The 19,079-nt window shown below is 25.5% G+C and overlaps 1 protein-coding gene across 2 annotated transcripts; it reads left to right on the plus strand.

Moving 5' to 3' along the window:
* The first annotated feature begins 220 nt into the window (after positions 1 to 220).
* LOC123261881 (glutathione S-transferase-like) lies at positions 221 to 14,960 on the plus strand. Of its 2 annotated transcripts, none has more exons than XM_044723746.1 (5): positions 221 to 515; positions 9,826 to 10,017; positions 11,910 to 12,077; positions 13,512 to 13,654; positions 14,759 to 14,960. In XM_044723746.1, the coding sequence occupies exons 2-5, from the start codon at positions 9,870 to 9,872 to the stop codon at positions 14,924 to 14,926; spliced, it is 627 nt and encodes a 208-aa protein (XP_044579681.1). In that variant the 5' UTR covers positions 221 to 515; positions 9,826 to 9,869; the 3' UTR covers positions 14,927 to 14,960. The 2 variants fall into 2 exon arrangements, with proteins under 2 accessions (XP_044579681.1, XP_044579688.1); XM_044723753.1 differs by lacking the exon at positions 221 to 515 and adding an exon at positions 3,801 to 3,819.
* The last annotated feature ends 4,119 nt before the right edge of the window (positions 14,961 to 19,079 follow it).

Raw genomic sequence — 19,079 nt, forward strand, 5'->3', positions numbered from 1 at the left:
CGTTTTAGAGAATAAATGAGTATTTCAACGGCAATAACTGCAACCGTACGTTAAGATAGCGTGTATTTAGTGTGTGTGTGTGTAGAGGGAGAGAGAGAGAGATAGAGAGAGAGAAAGCGAGCGAAGAGATTATGAAGCGATTCCGGTGTGAAAAGATAAATCTCTTTGGAGAGTAGTTGTGTAGTGTAATACTCCGGCGATGGGTGAGTGTAAACTTGTTCGCCGACGCCGGGCGTCCAGGCCACCCTCTTCTTCTAGAGGGAGTACGTCATAAATTTTAGTGAGGTTGCGCGGCGGTACGTTTTAACGGCGTACACTAGTACAGCGAAGCATAGGTAGGTCGAATTGTGAGTGAGAGAGGAGCGCAAGTGGAGTTGAAGGAACGACGGAGCGAACTAAACCTCCGGATCGACTCATACGAGTTTAACGTTCAGTTTGAGGCGAGCTTCGTGAGCTCTAGTGTCTGTTCAACGTCAAATTTGCTTGCATCCGTTCCGCTCCCCTCAACCCTCTGAGTAAGTTCCTCGTGTTTTTATCTATCTGATATTCAACTAACAATTATTTACCCGCCAAATTTCATACGCGACATTCATCACAACTTTACTCATTTTTATTTTAATCTTAGATTAGATTTTTCTATTTCTCTGATATTTTGTCGACGCTCATCGACTTTTCGACTATCAATATAATATTAAAGTACGCTTTTAAAGATTTTTTATTTATTTTATATAATCAAAGTGAAATCAGATTTGCGGGATTGGAAAGTAAATAGTTTATCGGTATTCATTTGAATGCTTTTATTAGATTTATTATCTATGCAATGATAAAAAAATTATCTTGATTCCAGAGATAAAATCTTAAATGCCAAAAATCTTTTCTAAGAATTTGATCATCTTGAACTAAGAAGAAAAATTGGATTTAGTGAAATTTATTTAAACTAAAAAAAATTTGCAGTTTATGACTTGATTCAAAATATTTTAACTCTTTGAATTGATATTCTTGGTTCAATATTTTTTTTCTTTTGAATTAAGTTAATTTTCTAATCAATTTGATAAATAAAGTTGATTTGATTTTTTATGACCTCAAAGAGTGACCTCGTGGTACTTGGAGCGATGGCCAAATAAATCTAATGAACTATTAACCATTAGTACAGGGATATTTATTAAGTAAAGCATTATATTGTTGTGTTGTCTCGTGTCTGTGTGCGAGAGCAATCGCGTCCGCTAACCAAGAAAATTAATTTCAATTATGTAGGATGATAAATAAAAAACCGTCGGGGATTTATTATTATTACAACAACAACAATTATTCATGGTTCCTCGTAATCAACATGAGTGACATATTCCATTTACTATTAAAGCATCTCTTCATTTTCATAATAGATTATTATTTTTTTTTTTTAAAGAAGTAATTAATTTTAATTTTAAAAAAGTTTTATTGAATTAAAAAAAATTTCATTTTTTATTCATTATTTTTTATACGAAATTTAATTTAACGAAGCTAAAAAATATTTTTTAACGAATAAATTTAATAAGCGAGTACTACGAGAGAACTGCCGTCGGAAAGTTTAATGAGATATTTTTTTTTTTATTCATTATTTATTATTTATATTTGATGAGTAAATAATCTGCGTCATTACTCTTGTACCCAGCGTATAAATAATAAATAACTCAAGTCAGCACCCCAATGAAAATTTTTCTTCACGCCCTTGCGTCCAAAAAAGCACACAATCGATAGACCATCAATCTTGCACAACTTTACTATAGATGTTGATGAATTTAAAGATGACGACAGTATGAATAAAAATCTTGAGCTAAATGCTCGAGCTGTTGACAAAAAAAAAATAAATTTATGAATAATTAAATAAAATAAATAATAAATGGTAAAGAGGAAAAAATAAAAGTGGAATTTTATTTATCTTGCGGTGTGGGCTATTAATAAACCAGTGTTTCCAATTGGAATAATTCGAGGGAAAAATTTCGACGACAAAGTAATACTTCATAGGCACATATATATATTAAAACATTGATTTTCAGCGAAAACCCTAGGCTTCTACGACACTAGTTCAACCACCTCAATGCTCTAGAATAAACGGCTATTACTTATTTAAAAGTAACTCTCAATTTATGTTTTAGACAATTTCTTGTGATAGATTTACGTTTATTATTCATAACTTGGTATTTATATTTCTAATCGATAATACTCTGTCCAGCTTTTTATCGGTCGTTCTGGATTTAAAGACACACTTTGTCGGTTCCAAAAGATTTACCTTCGTATAATATAATACTATCTAACATAATATAGTGTAGGACATCTGTAGATAATGGATTAACTTTTTGGTCAAGAGAATTGGGATTTCAAATAAAATAAAACACAAGTGTAACGACTTTCTCTTAACTTACGTCGTTATTTATACGACCCTTGGCGAACGAATTGGTTTTCTAAGTATATTACATTGGTAATTAATGTCACTGTCAAATTACAGACTTTGAACTTGGTCCTTAAATTTGAAAATAACAAAGTTAAATTTCATCTGAAAAAGGCAATTATTAATACTAGACTAGTTTTTATTAGACTAGTTATTAGACTAATTATTAGACTAGTTTTTCTTTTTATTTATTAATTTGATATAAAAGTTTATAAGTGATTAAAGTTTATTTCTAAACTATTGTTGAAGAGCATTTGTTTATAACAATTTTACTGCAATGCTTTATTAATAGAGTTAACAATGAATCAGAATAGTGATACGATGGGAGTCCAATGCATCCTATGTTGCCAATCAATCTCTTCGAACGATCTGCACCAGTGTGCGTCACCATTAATGCTCGATTAATTAATCCATTCAGCCCAAACAATACCTAACGATATCAGAATGCTTATATAACAATGCTAAGAACAATAATCCCTCTGTAACATAAAGTGCCTCGAAATGTATCTACTTCGCCAAAGCCGACTCGTCGAAATAATTGCAATTAGTGTGATTGCTCGTCAAATTCTACAATCCCTCTTTATTTCTATTTATTTTCTTTTGCAACATGAGATTTACTTAATTATTTCAAAATACTCTCGCTGTGCACATGCGGGAAATTTAAATCTAGCAATTCACATAAAAGTACTGCACACTTTTTACTGATTTTATTATTCTCTTTTATTCTATTGTCCGTTCAATACGATTAGTGCGAGTTTGTTAAAAGTACTTGTAATTTAATAGTCCATTATTTTTTTTATTTTGTGCTAAGTTAAAAAAGTCCATCGACTAGAAAATTTATTAAAATGAAATTTTATTTACATTTCAAATTTCTTCGCTGCATATCTAAAAAAATAATTTATTTATCTAAAAGTTGCGATAAATGTTAATGATTTAAATGAAATTTATTTTTAATATTATTGAATATTTAGCAATTGTAAATTGTAACGACTGGGAATTAGACTTCCAAAGTGACAATTATCATTGGAATAAATTTTTAGTTATGTTTTGGTTTATAGATTTCAATTGGAACAGGTGGAAAAAGCGCAAAGCATTGTGATGAATGTCAGTTTATTGAAATCTGATCGTGATTGTTGATTATAATTTTTAACCGGTCAATAATAAATGGTTTGGTAAAAAACTAAAATGTCGGATGTCAGAGTGACATTTATACAATTACAAATTATACATAATAAAAAGTCAAGTGAACTTGAGATGATGAATCGACTGTTTCAGTCGACGAAACTCTTGAAACAACATTGGAAACTTGAACGGCATGATTGTATTAGTTATGTCCAAAAATTATAAGTTCCGACTTTTGAAGATCATTTTTTTTTTAATGAAGTTGAAAAGTTAGTATTAGTTATTATTATTAGTTATAGTATTAGTTATTAGTTATTATTATTATGGATTTAATTTTTACATTTATATTTTTAAACAAATAATATAGCTTTATAATAAACTCATAAATATCAATTTCAATTTTTTTACATTAAGGTTTAATTTGTTATTTATGATGCATAGAATTTTTTATAATAAATATTATTTAAAAAAATAATAAAAGTTATAGAAATGTTGCAAAAATTTTTTTCAATATTTTTGTAAGATATTTAAAATATTTTTATGATTAATTCATTATTAAATCCAATTTGTTTTAAAATATGAGAAAAAAGTTTTTTTTGCGTTCTGTTTTTTATAAATTATTTGACTTTCCTAATTTATAACAAATCATTCACCCATATTAAATGCAAATAATTAAAATCTAAAACTTGCATAATTTAAAAATACGCAAAATGGAATTTACGCTAATGTAGTTTAATTAAAATAATTAGTCCCAGTTAGAAGATAATAATTGCTAAAATAATAAAGTTGAAGTATGTTGTTTTAAATAATTAGATGAATAAACTTTGCAGTATGCTACTATCTGTATGCATACATAATATACATAATGTACCTAGTGAATGAATAAATGGTACAGAGACAATGTATGCAGAGATCCGTACTTGTACGACATGTATTTTAAAAAATAAAAGCTTGCTCAGAAAAGTTAACAATTAAAATAACAGCGTGGTTTGTAGATGCTTTTAATTTATATTGTTTGAATTAATCAACGTCATTATCATTATTATTATATTATAAAGTAGTTTTTATTATATTATAAAACACTTATTTTCTAACATAATTTCAATTTCAATAATTTTTTATTTATTTTTCAAAATATTTCAAATGTACAATTGTTACAATTTTATTCTACTGTAAATATATCCAGTACATTGGATTTTTCCAACTTGTAGTGTGGTTCTTTTATTACTTCCTGATATTAATGTCTTTTTTAGTATATTTTTTAGTCAACTTATTTTTTATTTTTATATTTTTTGTAATTTTTATTTCTTTCAATACTTTTGATCTTCCACAAATCCTGAAGACTCGAAAGGATGCCATTATCAATACACGATATCAAATCATATATCTATACAATCTGTATGTTTTCTATGAACGTGAGTATTCGCAGTCAAATTGGATTTCGCTTCACCACGTTCATTCTCATAAAAAAAAAAAACTTTACATTAAAAAAAAATGTTCACTTGATTTCTACAAATTCATTTTATCAGTGGATTTTTCCAATAAATAATACTGTCAGAAAAATTTACCATCGTAGTGGAGGTCTGCAATCAGTGTTCGGTTACATTTTAATTAATGAAAACCTACAGCAAAAAATAAAAATAAATTTTCTTGAAACAGTCTAATGACGTGGTACACTCATTAGGAGAAACTGGAGATGCGATAAAATGATACCTTATATCCTTTTGTTCCAGTATCTTTTATCGCCGCTATTCTTCCTCACCTAACACCTTTTATTTGAGCTATTAAAAGAAATATCTGTATTGTATTCCATGTACTTAATATTTTCATCGCTTGTAACAGCTCTTTTACTAGATCACTTATAATGGAACAATATTAAAATGCTTCTATTGTCACTGTACATAAAGAAACAGGTGTCTTATTGTATAGATGGTTGGTTAATATTTTCCTTTATAACCTTCAGTGAAAAATTAGGATTAAAGTCAAAGACTTTTTTGTCATACAAACTGACATTAAAATTAATTAGCTTTTAAGCCGAGCTTGTATTCAGATTTATTTAGAGTATGTGGAAGTAAAATCACAAAGTTAATATCGTAATTTTTATTCAAGATTAAACTTAAAAAAAAAATTAAATTCAAATTTCTATGTTACTTCATAAATTTTATATCGCGTCATTAATGCCATTAGGGTGTATAAAAAAATTTTTTTTCTTTGAACAAGTTGAAAATTTATATTATGTATAAATCTGTGAAAAAAATAAAAAAAAAATTTTTTTGACGTACCGCCTTTTGGCTTTGTGAAAAAAATTCTTATAGCCAAAAGAGCATTTATAAAAAAAAAGTTAATTTATATTTACTGACTTTCCGTTTCAAAAATTACAAAAGTTGAATACATAAGTAGCGCAAAGTTTTGATAAAGCGAAATAGCAATTTGCCTTTGAAGGAAAAAGTATAAAGCAATCATCTTTTGATAAAATGAAAAAATTTAAGTACTTAATAGTTAGTCAATTTTTTGATAAATACGAAATTTTATTTCTATTTAAATCTACATTAAATAAATTTGTCATCAATTAAATATAAATTAAAAGAAAAATTTAGAATCTTTCGAAAATGCCAACCAAAATAAAATCTCCTTCACGAAACCTAAAAAAACTGTATTTGCTTCAACTGCTGATTTATATTTAGTTAAAACTTCAAGCGTCGCCGAGAATTCGAATTGAAAATGCTCTCAGAGTTTACTTTCAATTTTTTTTAGTGCATGCATGTTGTGCATCCACCGATGTAGCCGGACTGATACTACAGTCGGAATTTTTTTATATTGCAACACCCGTCGAAGGAGTAGAAGATTGCATTTTATTGAATCCTTTTGCAATAAAATTTTATGGCGGTCATGAATAATTTTCTTTTGAGAATTTTATTGAGTAACCTATTTCAAGACCTAAATTTCTTGAGAATTAAATAAATTTCTTTATTTTTATATGGATTAAAAAGTAATTAAAGTATAACAACGATAGTAAATTATGGCATAAGAACTAAAGTTTTATTTTTATTTTTATGATTCATTCTGGGACTTTACTATAGAATTGAAGATTACGAGCGATCCTGAATCGTTTGATCGTCCCTAAGTTTGTAATTCTGATCAGATAAGAATAAAAGTATTTTCAAACAGGATCATTCGGCGAATAGAACTGCTACCTTTACCCTTATGTATAGCACTGATAAAATTAATGATTAGTCTCTTGCGAATAAGAAAAAAAGTATTTTGCGATGTTTAATAAACTTTTGTCCATCGAACATTAATAAAAAAAAAAAGATTTTTGATTAGAATTAACTTTAAAATATGATTTAGCTGATTAAATTCGAGAAATTATCAATTTTTCAATGCTTGTAAATAATTTTTTCTGAATTTTATAGATCTTGTTTTCTTGAGAAAATTTTTCATTCACTGAAAAAAAATTAAATTTTTTCCAAAAAAGAAAAGATATTTACTAAAAGAAAAATTAAAATTTCTTAGTCAAGAAAATTTTTTTTTGTTTGATTCAAGCTAATACAATTCTTCACAATACTTTGATAGGTTCATGAATTTTTATCTCAAGTTAATTTTTTATCAGTGAATATTTAAAAATAAGAATAAATTTAACTTGATAGTCTTGATGATATTTTTCATCACTCAACATTGAGGATAAATATAACGATAAAAAATGTGAAGAGTCAAGTCGCTCAGAAAACTCTATTGTATCGAAAAAATACCCGAATACCGAGTGAAACAACCAAAGCAAAGCACAATACAGAGAAAATGAAGCGAAATATGGTTATACAAATAAAACCAAATGAAACATCTGTACAAATATGTGAATATCATTTTTGCTCAGCGACACAACAAACAAAACTCCAAGGCCACTATCCTTCAGTTTGTTCCTTTGAGAAACTAAACGCGGGACCTTGCTATTGTCGTTCGTATTCAAATACTCACTATGCAATGGGTAAATATAGATAAAGATAAAGGTCATATATATATATATATATATATATATATATATATATATACGTAAATATATGAATATGATCGAGTATATATGAACAGGGAAGTTGAGTAGCAGAAATTAAAGTTAAGAAACAAGTGACTTAGTACATTATGACCTGGTTTGAACAGTACTTTTACGAGGATTTTACTTTTTAAGTTGAAATATAAACTCGGCTATTTTTAATGCATTTTAGTCTTATATATTTACATATTCATAGTTAAGTTAAAATATTAACTGGAGTGAAAATCTTTTCAATTTAATACTGAATAAAAGTCGCCGTGAAATTAAATTATTCGTTGAAAAGAAAAGTGTAACCTTGATTGAGAGATAGGAAAATTAAAAATAATTTTAATTAAATAATTTTAAGGAAAGATGAGATCAAAGTAAAGGTAGTGGATTAACTAGATTAATTTCATTTGGAAATGGGTATTGTATTGAATTATTGTGAAGAAAGAAATAATTTGAATTCAATTCTTGATACATATATCAAATAAAATTTAAATAAATTTTTTTTAGATTTGTTTCTGCGAAAGGTGTAAGATTTCCCGTAGAACTTTACTCCAAAAAATCTACTTGAAAAAGGCTAAATAAATAGTTCCCATTATCTGATTATTAGAGCAGTTTATTTACGAAACTAATGATCGGGTTGCGTGTGCTGCCTTTCTGACTTAATCAGCCTTCAAGAATCTTACTACGCTCGATAAAGATTTCTGGCGAATTGGGCTAAGACCAACAGCGAGACGGTAGTCTTACTAATCTACGATATACCACGCATCCCCGACTACAGAGTACTTAACTCTATGTTGAAGAATAGAAAACGTCAGATTGTTTCTCGTGATTGTGCTGAAATATTACGGCATCGTTGGCTTGTAACTTAACGATAATTTTGCTAAATATCTGATTGCGATTTCGATAACTGTCGATTCATTTTTTAATCCGCTCAAAAACAATCTGAGAAAAATTTTTTATTGCTTTTTTTTATGTTCTTATAATATTTAAAGTTTTCGAAAGTTTATCACTCGATATTCATTAGACCATATTAAACTGTCGCACTGATAGAAGAATTTATTGTTAATAAATTCATTTAATTGAAAACAATTTCTGTACTCATTAAATTTATTAATAATTATTTTCAATGTCAATCATTAAGAAATGACATTGTATCTTATCAACTAATGATATTTTTAAAGATATAAGTTTATTTCGATATTATATTCGTCGAGACCTTTCATTTGAGTACCCACGTGAATTTTTCATATTTTTTTCATATATAATATTTGTGAAATATAAAAAAAATTAATGTGGGTATTGAAAGGTCTCAATGAGTGTAACATCAAAATAAGCTTATAGTTTTAAAAATGTCGATAATTAACCTGTATTAAAAAAAATTTTTCCAAAAATGTCCCAAGCCTGGACATCAAAACCTGACACAATAAGTAACATTTTTAGGACATCTTATAAATAATCGGAAATTTTGAAAAAGTTCATTTGAGGCACTTTTTCATGAATTTTAAGTATTTTTTTGGACATTTCAAGAACACTTTTTGGACAATTTTAGTCTATTTCAAATATTTAATAAAAATTATGTCCTTAAAATTTTGTGTGGAACATTTTTCGAATAATTTAAGAATATATTTTGAATAATTTGTGGACATTTTTAGAACAATTTAAAAATAGATTTTAAAATATTTCACAAATATGATCTATAAAATATATGATAAATTCACGTTGGTACTCAAAATGAAAGGTCTTGGATAAGTGTAATATCGAGATGAGCTCATATCTTTAAAAATGTCAAATAATTAAGAAATCACATTGTATTTTGTCAACTAATGATAATTTTGAAGATATAAACTCATTCTGATGTTATAATCATCGAGACTCATTTAAGATTCCAATCAAATATTTGTTAAATCACATAATGTTTAAAAATCACTTATTAATTGTTAATAAAGCTTATTAAATATTATTAACAAATCCTTCTATCAGTGTGGATCCATGTAATTTACTAAGTATCGAAGTATAACTCATATTTAAAATATTTTCTTACAAATAACATAATTTTTCTTTTATTACTGGTTTGACATGAGATTCAGTATTCATGAAAATTATAACTTTAATGTTTAAATAATTTTTTACTCTACTGGTGTAAAAAGTTAGGATTTTTTTCTTTTTATTACTTAATTCTTAGCTCTATTTTTTTAATGAATAAATGTATAAAGAAATCACTGGGTAATTTTATCATGTTTAGATTTCCAGTGCAGCCAGTACAGTCCAGCCGAATAGCTTAACAGGATGTCGGAAGAGCAAAAGTCCAGCTATAAGTTAATTTACTTCAATGCCCGAGGAAGAGCCGAGCACATCCGTTACATTTTTGCACACGCCGGTGTGGATTACATCGATGAACGAGTCCCAAAGGAACGCTGGCCTGAAGTTAAGAGATGTAAGTTCAAGGCTTTTTGATAATAATGATAATCCTTAATCCTTTAAAAATAAAAAAACAAACACAATCTGACGCCTTTAATTTCATGCTTGTACAAACCTCTAACAGATCCACCCGCGTCTCTCTGGAAACTGGAAAGTGAACGAAACTTTTTTTTTATTCAAGCAACATAAAAATTGCTGAACTTATGAACAAGTGAACAAGTGAAGCAAAAAATGTTAGCACGAGTTTGAGAAGCTAAACTTTCTTTTACTGAGTTTTAAATATTTTTTTATCAAATATGGAGACTGATTTTTTTTATTTTTAAAGCTCATGAAACTTGATCTTTCTATTTAAATTTAAAATCAGTTAAATTTCATTTAAAAGTAAATAGAAAAATTTGTTATGTAAATTTTTTAGTTAAATTATTTTCAAGTTTTCTATTCTGGTTTTTTTTAATTCTTTATTAAAATTCCTTGTAAGAATTTCAAAAAGTAGTATAATGAATAATATTTAGTTTGCGTTACAAAATAACGATTCTTTAATTTTATCATCAGTTTTATTTTTTGATTTTTATATCGCGTTACAAATGCCAAAAGGGTTATTTCAAATTGTACACCCTTCTGGTTCTGCAGAGTTGACAGTAGTATAAAAAAAAAATTTTTTTTGCTCCAATTACCCTAGGGATGTTAGAATGAAAAATTGACTAAATAAATAAAAAATAATAATAGTAGTTAAAAATATTAAATTTTTAAAGCAGTACACAGTAAAAAATTTTGGGTCAATGCGTCAAAAAATTTTGTGTTAAAAATTTTTATGTTAAATATTTAACACTTTTTTGTGTTGATTTAACAGAATAAATGTTAAATTTACACATAAAAGTGTTAAATATTTAACACAAAATTTTTTGACGAAATGTAAATATAAATGTGTATAAAAATCTTTTTATACACTTTTTTGGCGTTAAAAATTTTTTTCTCAAAGCCAAAAAGAATGTATGCCAAAAAAATATTTTTTTTATTTTTCCTACAAATGTAAATATCACATACATTTTCAAGTTAATTGAAGAAAAAAAACTCTGTTTGTCCGTGCTTTTGGCTTTGTAGAATCAAAAAGATGTATCATATGAGATACATTGTTTTAGCATTAGTAACGCTATATACTTTACATTACAAAATAACGAGTCTTTAATGTTGAGATCATTTTTATTAACTTATTTTATATTTTTACGTAGTCCTCTATAAATACAAAAAATATTGAAAATAATCAGTGATCGAGTATTTAAACTATTTTTTCGTTTTTCTAATTAAGACCACGTCAACAACTTGGATTTTTCGGTTAAGAAATTTTTCATTCAAGTTTTGTGTAGTTGATCGGAAATTAATGTTTAATAACTTGGACCAAGAAAATATTTCACTTTAGCAAACAAATTTGTTTTTCCTTCTTGTCCATGCTTTACTTCTTTTTGTTTTATTTTTTCATGCTTTCTTGTTTGTTAATTTTTTTTTGTTTGATAAAAAGCATTATTTCTCTATAAAAAAATATGAAAAAAAATTATTTCAATGAAAAAAACAAAATTTTTGAGGCTTCAATGATTTCAAAGCTTAAAAGTAGAATGAGGAGCTAAAAAAAAAATCATGAACTTTAAAAATAAATATTTAAAATTGTGCGTCGAATAAAAAAAAGTAATCTGCCTTGTATTAATCCATAAAATTTTATTTTCACCAGCTTTTCTCCATACATAAAAATCCACGAGATTATCCATCTAAAAATGACCAGTGAACTTTAAATAACGGGCCGCTTAGAATTTAAACATAAAATTAAAAGGAGGAAGAAATAAAAATTTGTGCAACAAAAAAAATTGTCTATATATTATATAATATATAATAAGTAAAATATTGTGGATTTATTAGCAATGCCGTACGGAATGCTGCCGGTGCTGGAGATTGACGGAAAACCAATAGCCCAAAGCAATGCAGTGGGAAGATTTCTCGCCCGTAAATACGGACTTGCAGGTCAAAATGAGTGGGAGTCAATGCTTTGCGATGTACTCGTTGATACTCTCGGGGATCTTAAGTTGGGTAATTAACCTAAAATCAATATACCAGTTTATAATCACTACCCTGAAAATGTTCCATTTAACAGAAATCTCATCATTTTTCGCCAATACATTTTACACTTAATCGTTTATATCAACTTTTTTTTTTTTTTTTTTTTTTTTTGTAAACGAAATATTTGGCAAGAAATTGTTTCAAGGGTGAGCTACAGACTGGTGAGATTAAAAACCCACGCAAATTCTTTATAAATCTCTTGGTTTTTTTTTTTATTAGCATCATATTAATTATTGTGACGTCAACGTCAATTTTTAACACCTAGCCCACACGGTAGAATAATTTTAAGCATATTTGACTTAAAAAATAATTTTTTACCTTTCATAATATATATTTTGACCCAGTTCTGTCTAAATTATTTGCGAGGATGGGAATGTGATGGAAGTATTTTGTATTTGGGATATTTTTGTCGGGATATTCTGGTCAAGGATGTATTGACCGATCATTTGAAGCGTTAATTATACATGTCTTTTTAATATACATTTCTTACTATCTTGAAAATATTAAACATATAATCGATGTTTTATTATCATATTATGTTATCAATTTTCGTTAGTATTTTTTTTTATTTAAAAAATAATAAATTGTAAAAAAAAATTAATCTATCAAAAATCCATTTGTTAACACAAATGAAAATTTTTTTTTAAATGAATTTTATACTTCAAATATTCGGGAAACAATAGAGTTGACAAAATTTTGTCCAACTTTTCAGTCTTATTTTCAAAATTTCTTAAAATAATTTTTATTAAATTTATTCTTTATATAGCAAAATAATTAACGATTTGTCATGATTATCTGACTAAAAATTAAAAAAATTGAAGTCAACACAATATTTCAATATCCATGACCAAAATAAACCTTTATTTAAATTATAATACCCGTTGTAACTTTATATTGAACATTGACATCACAATTGTTGGATAAAATCCTCTTTGCATTAAATCTGCTTCATATTTTATTTCTGAATATTACTTCACCTCATATAAACTTCATTTCGGATTATGTACTACATTCAATAAATCGTATCGAAGTTTAAATTTAATATCATAATTTTGAATATTTTACTAGCTTTCATAAAAGTTTTAAACAGTCGTTTGAATTTTGAATGAAATTTCCTAATTCCACGTTAAAACTTTGTTCAATATAAAGTGAAAAGTTTACTTTTAAAAGCGTATTGGCGAAGGGGATCATTTGAGCTGTAAATAAAAACTGTATATTTTTTCCTTTATTAGTCTTTATAAAGTTTTTTATCACTACAACTTTTTTTTCAAATGAGACATTTTTATTTTTAATTTTTTTTATGTTTTGTCGAGTGACCATAAATTTTAAAATATTTTAATAAAATTTTAGTCTTGTAGAAAAAATATAAAAATTATATAAATACTCACAAATATTATTCAACAGTTATATTTCAGTATAGAACGGAAGAAGATCCTCTAAAAAAAGAAGAGAAGAAGATCAAGCTCCTTAAAGAAACAATACCCTTCTATCTTAACAAGTTTGAGCAAACAATCGCTGAAAATGGCGGATTTGCCGTAGGCTCAGTAGTAAGTCAAACAAAGTTATTAATAAAAATAAAAAAAATGAAAAAACAACAACACATGAATCTGAATCAAAGGTTTATATCGACAGTCTAATTAGCAATTTGTCTAACTCCTTATTTTTTAGAGGGTGATTTTTTAACATTTTGATGTAGCCATAATCGAATTATAAATTATTTGATTGATTCAAACCTAAATATTATATCTCTATTAGATAATAATGATAATTAGTTCAAAATTTATTATCACTTTAAAAAACCATTTAATATCATTCGTACAAATAGAAGATTCTCTAAAATAGAGTTAGACAATTTGCTAATTAGAACGTCGATATTGTTGTTGATCAAAATACATTATATGGTCTAATATAAACAGAAAGAAAAATTTCTTGACTGAAGAACAAAATTCTTGGCTCAAGAAAATTTTCGGGTGCCTGAAGGAAGACCGAAGTTGTGTTGGCCGAAGTAAAAATTTTTCTTGAAATTCTATTCTTGGTGGAAGTAATTTTTTCTTAATTCAAATTATCATAAATACTTGATACAATAAATTTTTATATTTGATCAAGATTTTTAGATACTTTATGGAAGCAGCGCCACCTTGAGAAAATTTTTCTCGAAAATATTTGATACCCATTTTATATTATTTCAGCGTGTAATTATACATATTGAATGAAAAAAAAAAAAATGATTCAATATTTGATCTTTCCATTTGATATGTTAATCAATAAAAATATTAACGAAAATTTACTTCTATCAAGATATTTAATTTTTTGCAGCAAGAGAGAAATTTTCTCCAGACAAGAAAATTTACTTCTATCAAGAACTAAATTTTTTGGAGCAAGAGGCTGAATTTTCTCAAAACAAGATTTTCTTGACTTAAATAAATTTTCTTGGATCAAGATACATATTTCTTAAAGCAAAAGAATTAATTTTGTTGGAATAAGTGAAATTTCTTGTGTCAAAAAAAAATTTTTTTTCGACACAAGAAAATGATTAGGAAGAAAAATATTTTCTTGGCTCAAGTTAACCTTTTTTTCTGTGTACTAATTAATCAATAAACACCTTTGAAAAATAAAATATATGATAATGTAATAATAATGAAAAATTTCAGACAACATGGGCGGACTTTGTTTTGGCAGTAGCTCTCGAGAATTTCGAGCAAATTTTTGGTGTAGCTGCTCTGGATAATTATCCAGGACTTCGTGGATTAAAACAACGAGTTCACGAGATTCCAGAGATCGTCGAGTGGCTTGCGAAACGACCGCTAACTGATTTTTAAAGTAAACGCTTAGCTCGTCTTAATCAGCGAACACTAACAACTCCCAATAAAACTCAACTCAACTTTATATTTAATTAATTAACGAGTCAATAATATTCCAAAGAGCCAAGTATTATATTTATTTTTATTTATCACCTACAATCTACTTGGCTTGCGCTCATTTATTTTCATTAAATTCATTATATCATGATATACGTACAAATTGCTACATATATACGCTCTTACAATATAAAATACAATTAGTAAAATTTAATTATTTGTTACTTATTTATTTATGAAACAAAAGGATTTATTTTTTGTTACTCATTTTTTGGGTCACGTAATACTAGGGTGACTCTTATTCGGGAAAAATAACGACCAGCCCTATATCGTACGACTTGTGAAATTAATATATATATATATATAGAAATATATATATATATATATATATATATATATATATATATATATATATATATATATATATATAGAAATAAAATTTATGATCTTTAATAGTATAGAGGAATTTTGAGTAAAATAAAAAACTTTTTTTTGATTTAGACAAATTTTTTATTTGCTTAAAATATAATATTTGGACGAATTAAGTATTGGGATGCTTAGAAATTTTTTTTTTATAGCTGATGTAATCTTATAAATTTGAAACATAATGTAGATTGAGTTAAGTACCCAATTACCAGCCCCTATTTTGCCTTCAGATGTATTTTATTAATCAAATGATTTAAGACCGCGCGGAAAAGAAAAAAATTTTTAAATAAAAGTTACAAATATTTTTATAAATTACAAGTTTGATTAATTAAAATTGCAAGTTAATAAATAATTATTTTTATATTGTTATTAATTTCATAAATTTTGCAAAAGTAAAAATTTTTAATTTGAATTTTAACATTTGTTATAATAAAATAACTTTATCATGTCAAAAACTAAATTTTATGTGAAAATTAAGGATATAATATAAGAATGCAATTAACGTTACAAGATAAAGCACTTTGTGAAACTAGGGCATTAAAATGAAGTTTTATTTTTCATATTATAGTCTAAATAGATGAATAATTTATTTTGTCTGTATTTAAGAGAAAAAACGCCAAATGAAGTTTTTAAACTTTTTCGTAAAAAAAATTTTTCCCAAAAAATTATATTGCATTTTTTTTTCTTTTGTTTGTATCAGAGTTCCTCTATATTGCAAAAGTATAAATAGTATATATATTTGGAGTGTATATGTTTGAGTGTATAGATGTTACTAATATTGATGTTGATATGTGTACGTTGCATTGTTGAAATAAATATAATAATTGACAATTAAAATGGTAATAAGTATATTAAATAATTAATAACGTATTTATGATTAAGTTTTAATCGGAATATCCAAAGAATTTATATATATTAAATTTATTTAATTATTTAGTGACTATTGACTAGTCAATTAGTAATAAACTGATATTTGTTGTTAACTAACTAATTAAAAAATTATTTCTCAATTAAAAAGTTGGCAAATTATAAATATAAAATTTAATTGAATTATTTATTGTTGATTTATATTATAATTGTGATTATGCGATGAAAGCGATAAAATATACATGTTTACATAAATGAACATGTAAACATGTTAAGTGTATTAATTGTTTGTTAAGTTTCATATTAATAATAATTATTATTCTTATTATTAAAAATAGTAGTTGACTCTAGAGGAAGAAATAAATGTCAATGAATCATATCATAACTGTTGTATACGATTACACCAAACAAAAACAATAAATGTTATTGTAATGTTCCAATTCGCTTGAAAACAAAGTATAATAATATATAATAAATAATAATATTTATTCTAAAAAATGTGAGTATTTATTGTAAATTTATTTTCTAATGCATTGAAATAAACATTTCTTCTCCTGAATTAATATCACTGAAAAAGAGGTGAGTAGGACAGCTTTTCAGGTAAAAAACAATGAATAAATGTAATCGAGAAAATAATTTGAGAAGAATAAAAATCAAATAAATTGGGAGATAAATAATTACATGGAATAATGTGAATTTTTAAAATTTATTTTAAATCAATTTAATCGTAATACCTTCTTTTTATCATAGAATTTATCTTATTTTTATTAAGTATAATTTAATTACAAGTTAATAATTATTTACTAGCATCTATGCGGATTATAGGTATCTCACAGTATTGACTCTATATTTTTACTCTCTAGCCAGACGACTATTTTGTTCTGTATCTACAAATATATAATATCGCAATAATAAGTGAATACTTTTTACTGTCTCTGTTAAACATTTTTCTTATCTTAATTCTATTAATTAAGATAATTTATGTATTTATATATTATCCATTTACCTTCATATGGCTCGATAATTAAATGTATATATAATAATGGTAGTAATAATAATTACTTAAATATTGTTGTACGTGAAGTTAAATGCCGAAAACCGATTAAAATATAATTCGATCGTCATTAACGGGTGATTAAGATTTGAAATATTGTGTAATATGTTTATTAATGTGTTTTATATATTTATAATTTATAATTTACGTAAAGATTATTATTATTATTTTTTAATTAATATTTTATATAGTTAGTATGATAAAGGTTAAATTTATTCATTTGACACATATGATTGAGGTTTCGAGCAAGATTATCGCTGCTTAGCTCGCATCTCACAGCCTAGAGGTGATTTTATTCTCAATAACAAAAGAAGAAATGAAACAAACTAATAAACTATAATAATAGAAACAAATTAAAATAAAATTTTATTATCAACAGTTAAACTTATTATTAATAATAATAATTCAATTAACTCCAAGCTTGTTAATTAATGAATTTTTTTATAATATATATAATACAATACGTACGTTGTTATTTATTTATTAATTAATTAATTTTGTTTTTACATGATAATGATCATACGAGCAATTGTGCACTCAAAAAAACACGGTATTTATTATTTATTTATTAATTATATGTTGATTATTTATCAATTATTTGTTGATTTAAAATTATTTTAATTATTAATTGTCTGATCTTCGTTGACTATCTATTTTTCAATCTGTATTTACAACGTAGTAACTTAATTCAAACAGCATTAAAATTTTTTTTTACTTATATAATAATAATAAAAATAATATAATAAATTTTTTTTCAATAACAATGATGTATAAACTATGCAGTGCCGATCACTAATATACTCACAAAATACATATATCATACGCATGGATATTTATAATACACATACATATGATTAATAATAATATTTATATATATATATATATATATATATATATATATATATATATATATATATATATATATATATATATATATATAATTAATTAATCAATTAATCAATGTAATAAAATTATAAAATACAAATCGCAACTGACAATAAAATTTAATTTAATTATTTAACTATAATATTTTGTCATTTGTTTCTTCTTTCAATAAATTTTATAATTTATAATAATTAATAGTAATAATGATTACTATTAAATATAATAGTAATCTATTCATCAACTCTGCGTTGAAATACTTTGTTTTGTTACGATGCAGCAATTAGATTGAATCTTTCGTCGACAAAGTTTTATTTATATTGCTTTAATATTGTTTCTCATACGGAAATTTTATGGTAAAAATTACTCAGTACTCAATACATATCTCAATCATAATTCAAGTTGATTTTAATCTTCCCTATAGTGAGACTGAACATGGCGGATTTATTAATAATTAATAAATAACCGATTATCAGAAGAAAAGTTAAAATATTACTTTTTAAAATTTTCTTTGTTTAATATTCATTCTCAAATAAAAAATTATCACTAAAATCCGAGACACTTTAATCGAGTATCGGAATAATTTTCACCATAATATAATCCGTGTATCAATTCTATATAAATATAAATATATATTTATAATCTGATTAGAGTACTTTATCAATTTCTGTCAATAAAATGTATTTCAGATGAAATTCACGATAGACGAGTAAAGATTATTAAATTCAGCAAGATATGCAAAATCGTAATTTTTATTATAAATTTAGAAATTATTTTTTGATAGTCAATTAATTGTACAGAATTATTATCGGGCAAGTTAATTAAAATCGTCATCGCGATGTCTCATTTAAAATTTTCGTATATATATATATATATATATATATA

This window comes from Cotesia glomerata, linkage group LG1 (genome assembly GCF_020080835.1).
Source record: "Cotesia glomerata isolate CgM1 linkage group LG1, MPM_Cglom_v2.3, whole genome shotgun sequence".
In the NCBI taxonomy this organism is placed as follows: domain Eukaryota; kingdom Metazoa; phylum Arthropoda; class Insecta; order Hymenoptera; family Braconidae; genus Cotesia; species Cotesia glomerata.

Excerpts from the sequence above, each read along its gene's own strand:
- LOC123261881 (XM_044723746.1), top strand. The coding sequence starts at position 9,870 with ATGTCGGAAGAGCAAAAGTCCAGCTATAAGTTAATTTACTTCAATGCC. Across the intron at positions 10,018-11,909 it reads CTGGCCTGAAGTTAAGAGAT|CAATGCCGTACGGAATGCTG; the intron begins GTAAGTTCAAGG and ends TGGATTTATTAG. Across the intron at positions 13,655-14,758 it reads GATTTGCCGTAGGCTCAGTA|ACAACATGGGCGGACTTTGT; the intron begins GTAAGTCAAACA and ends GAAAAATTTCAG.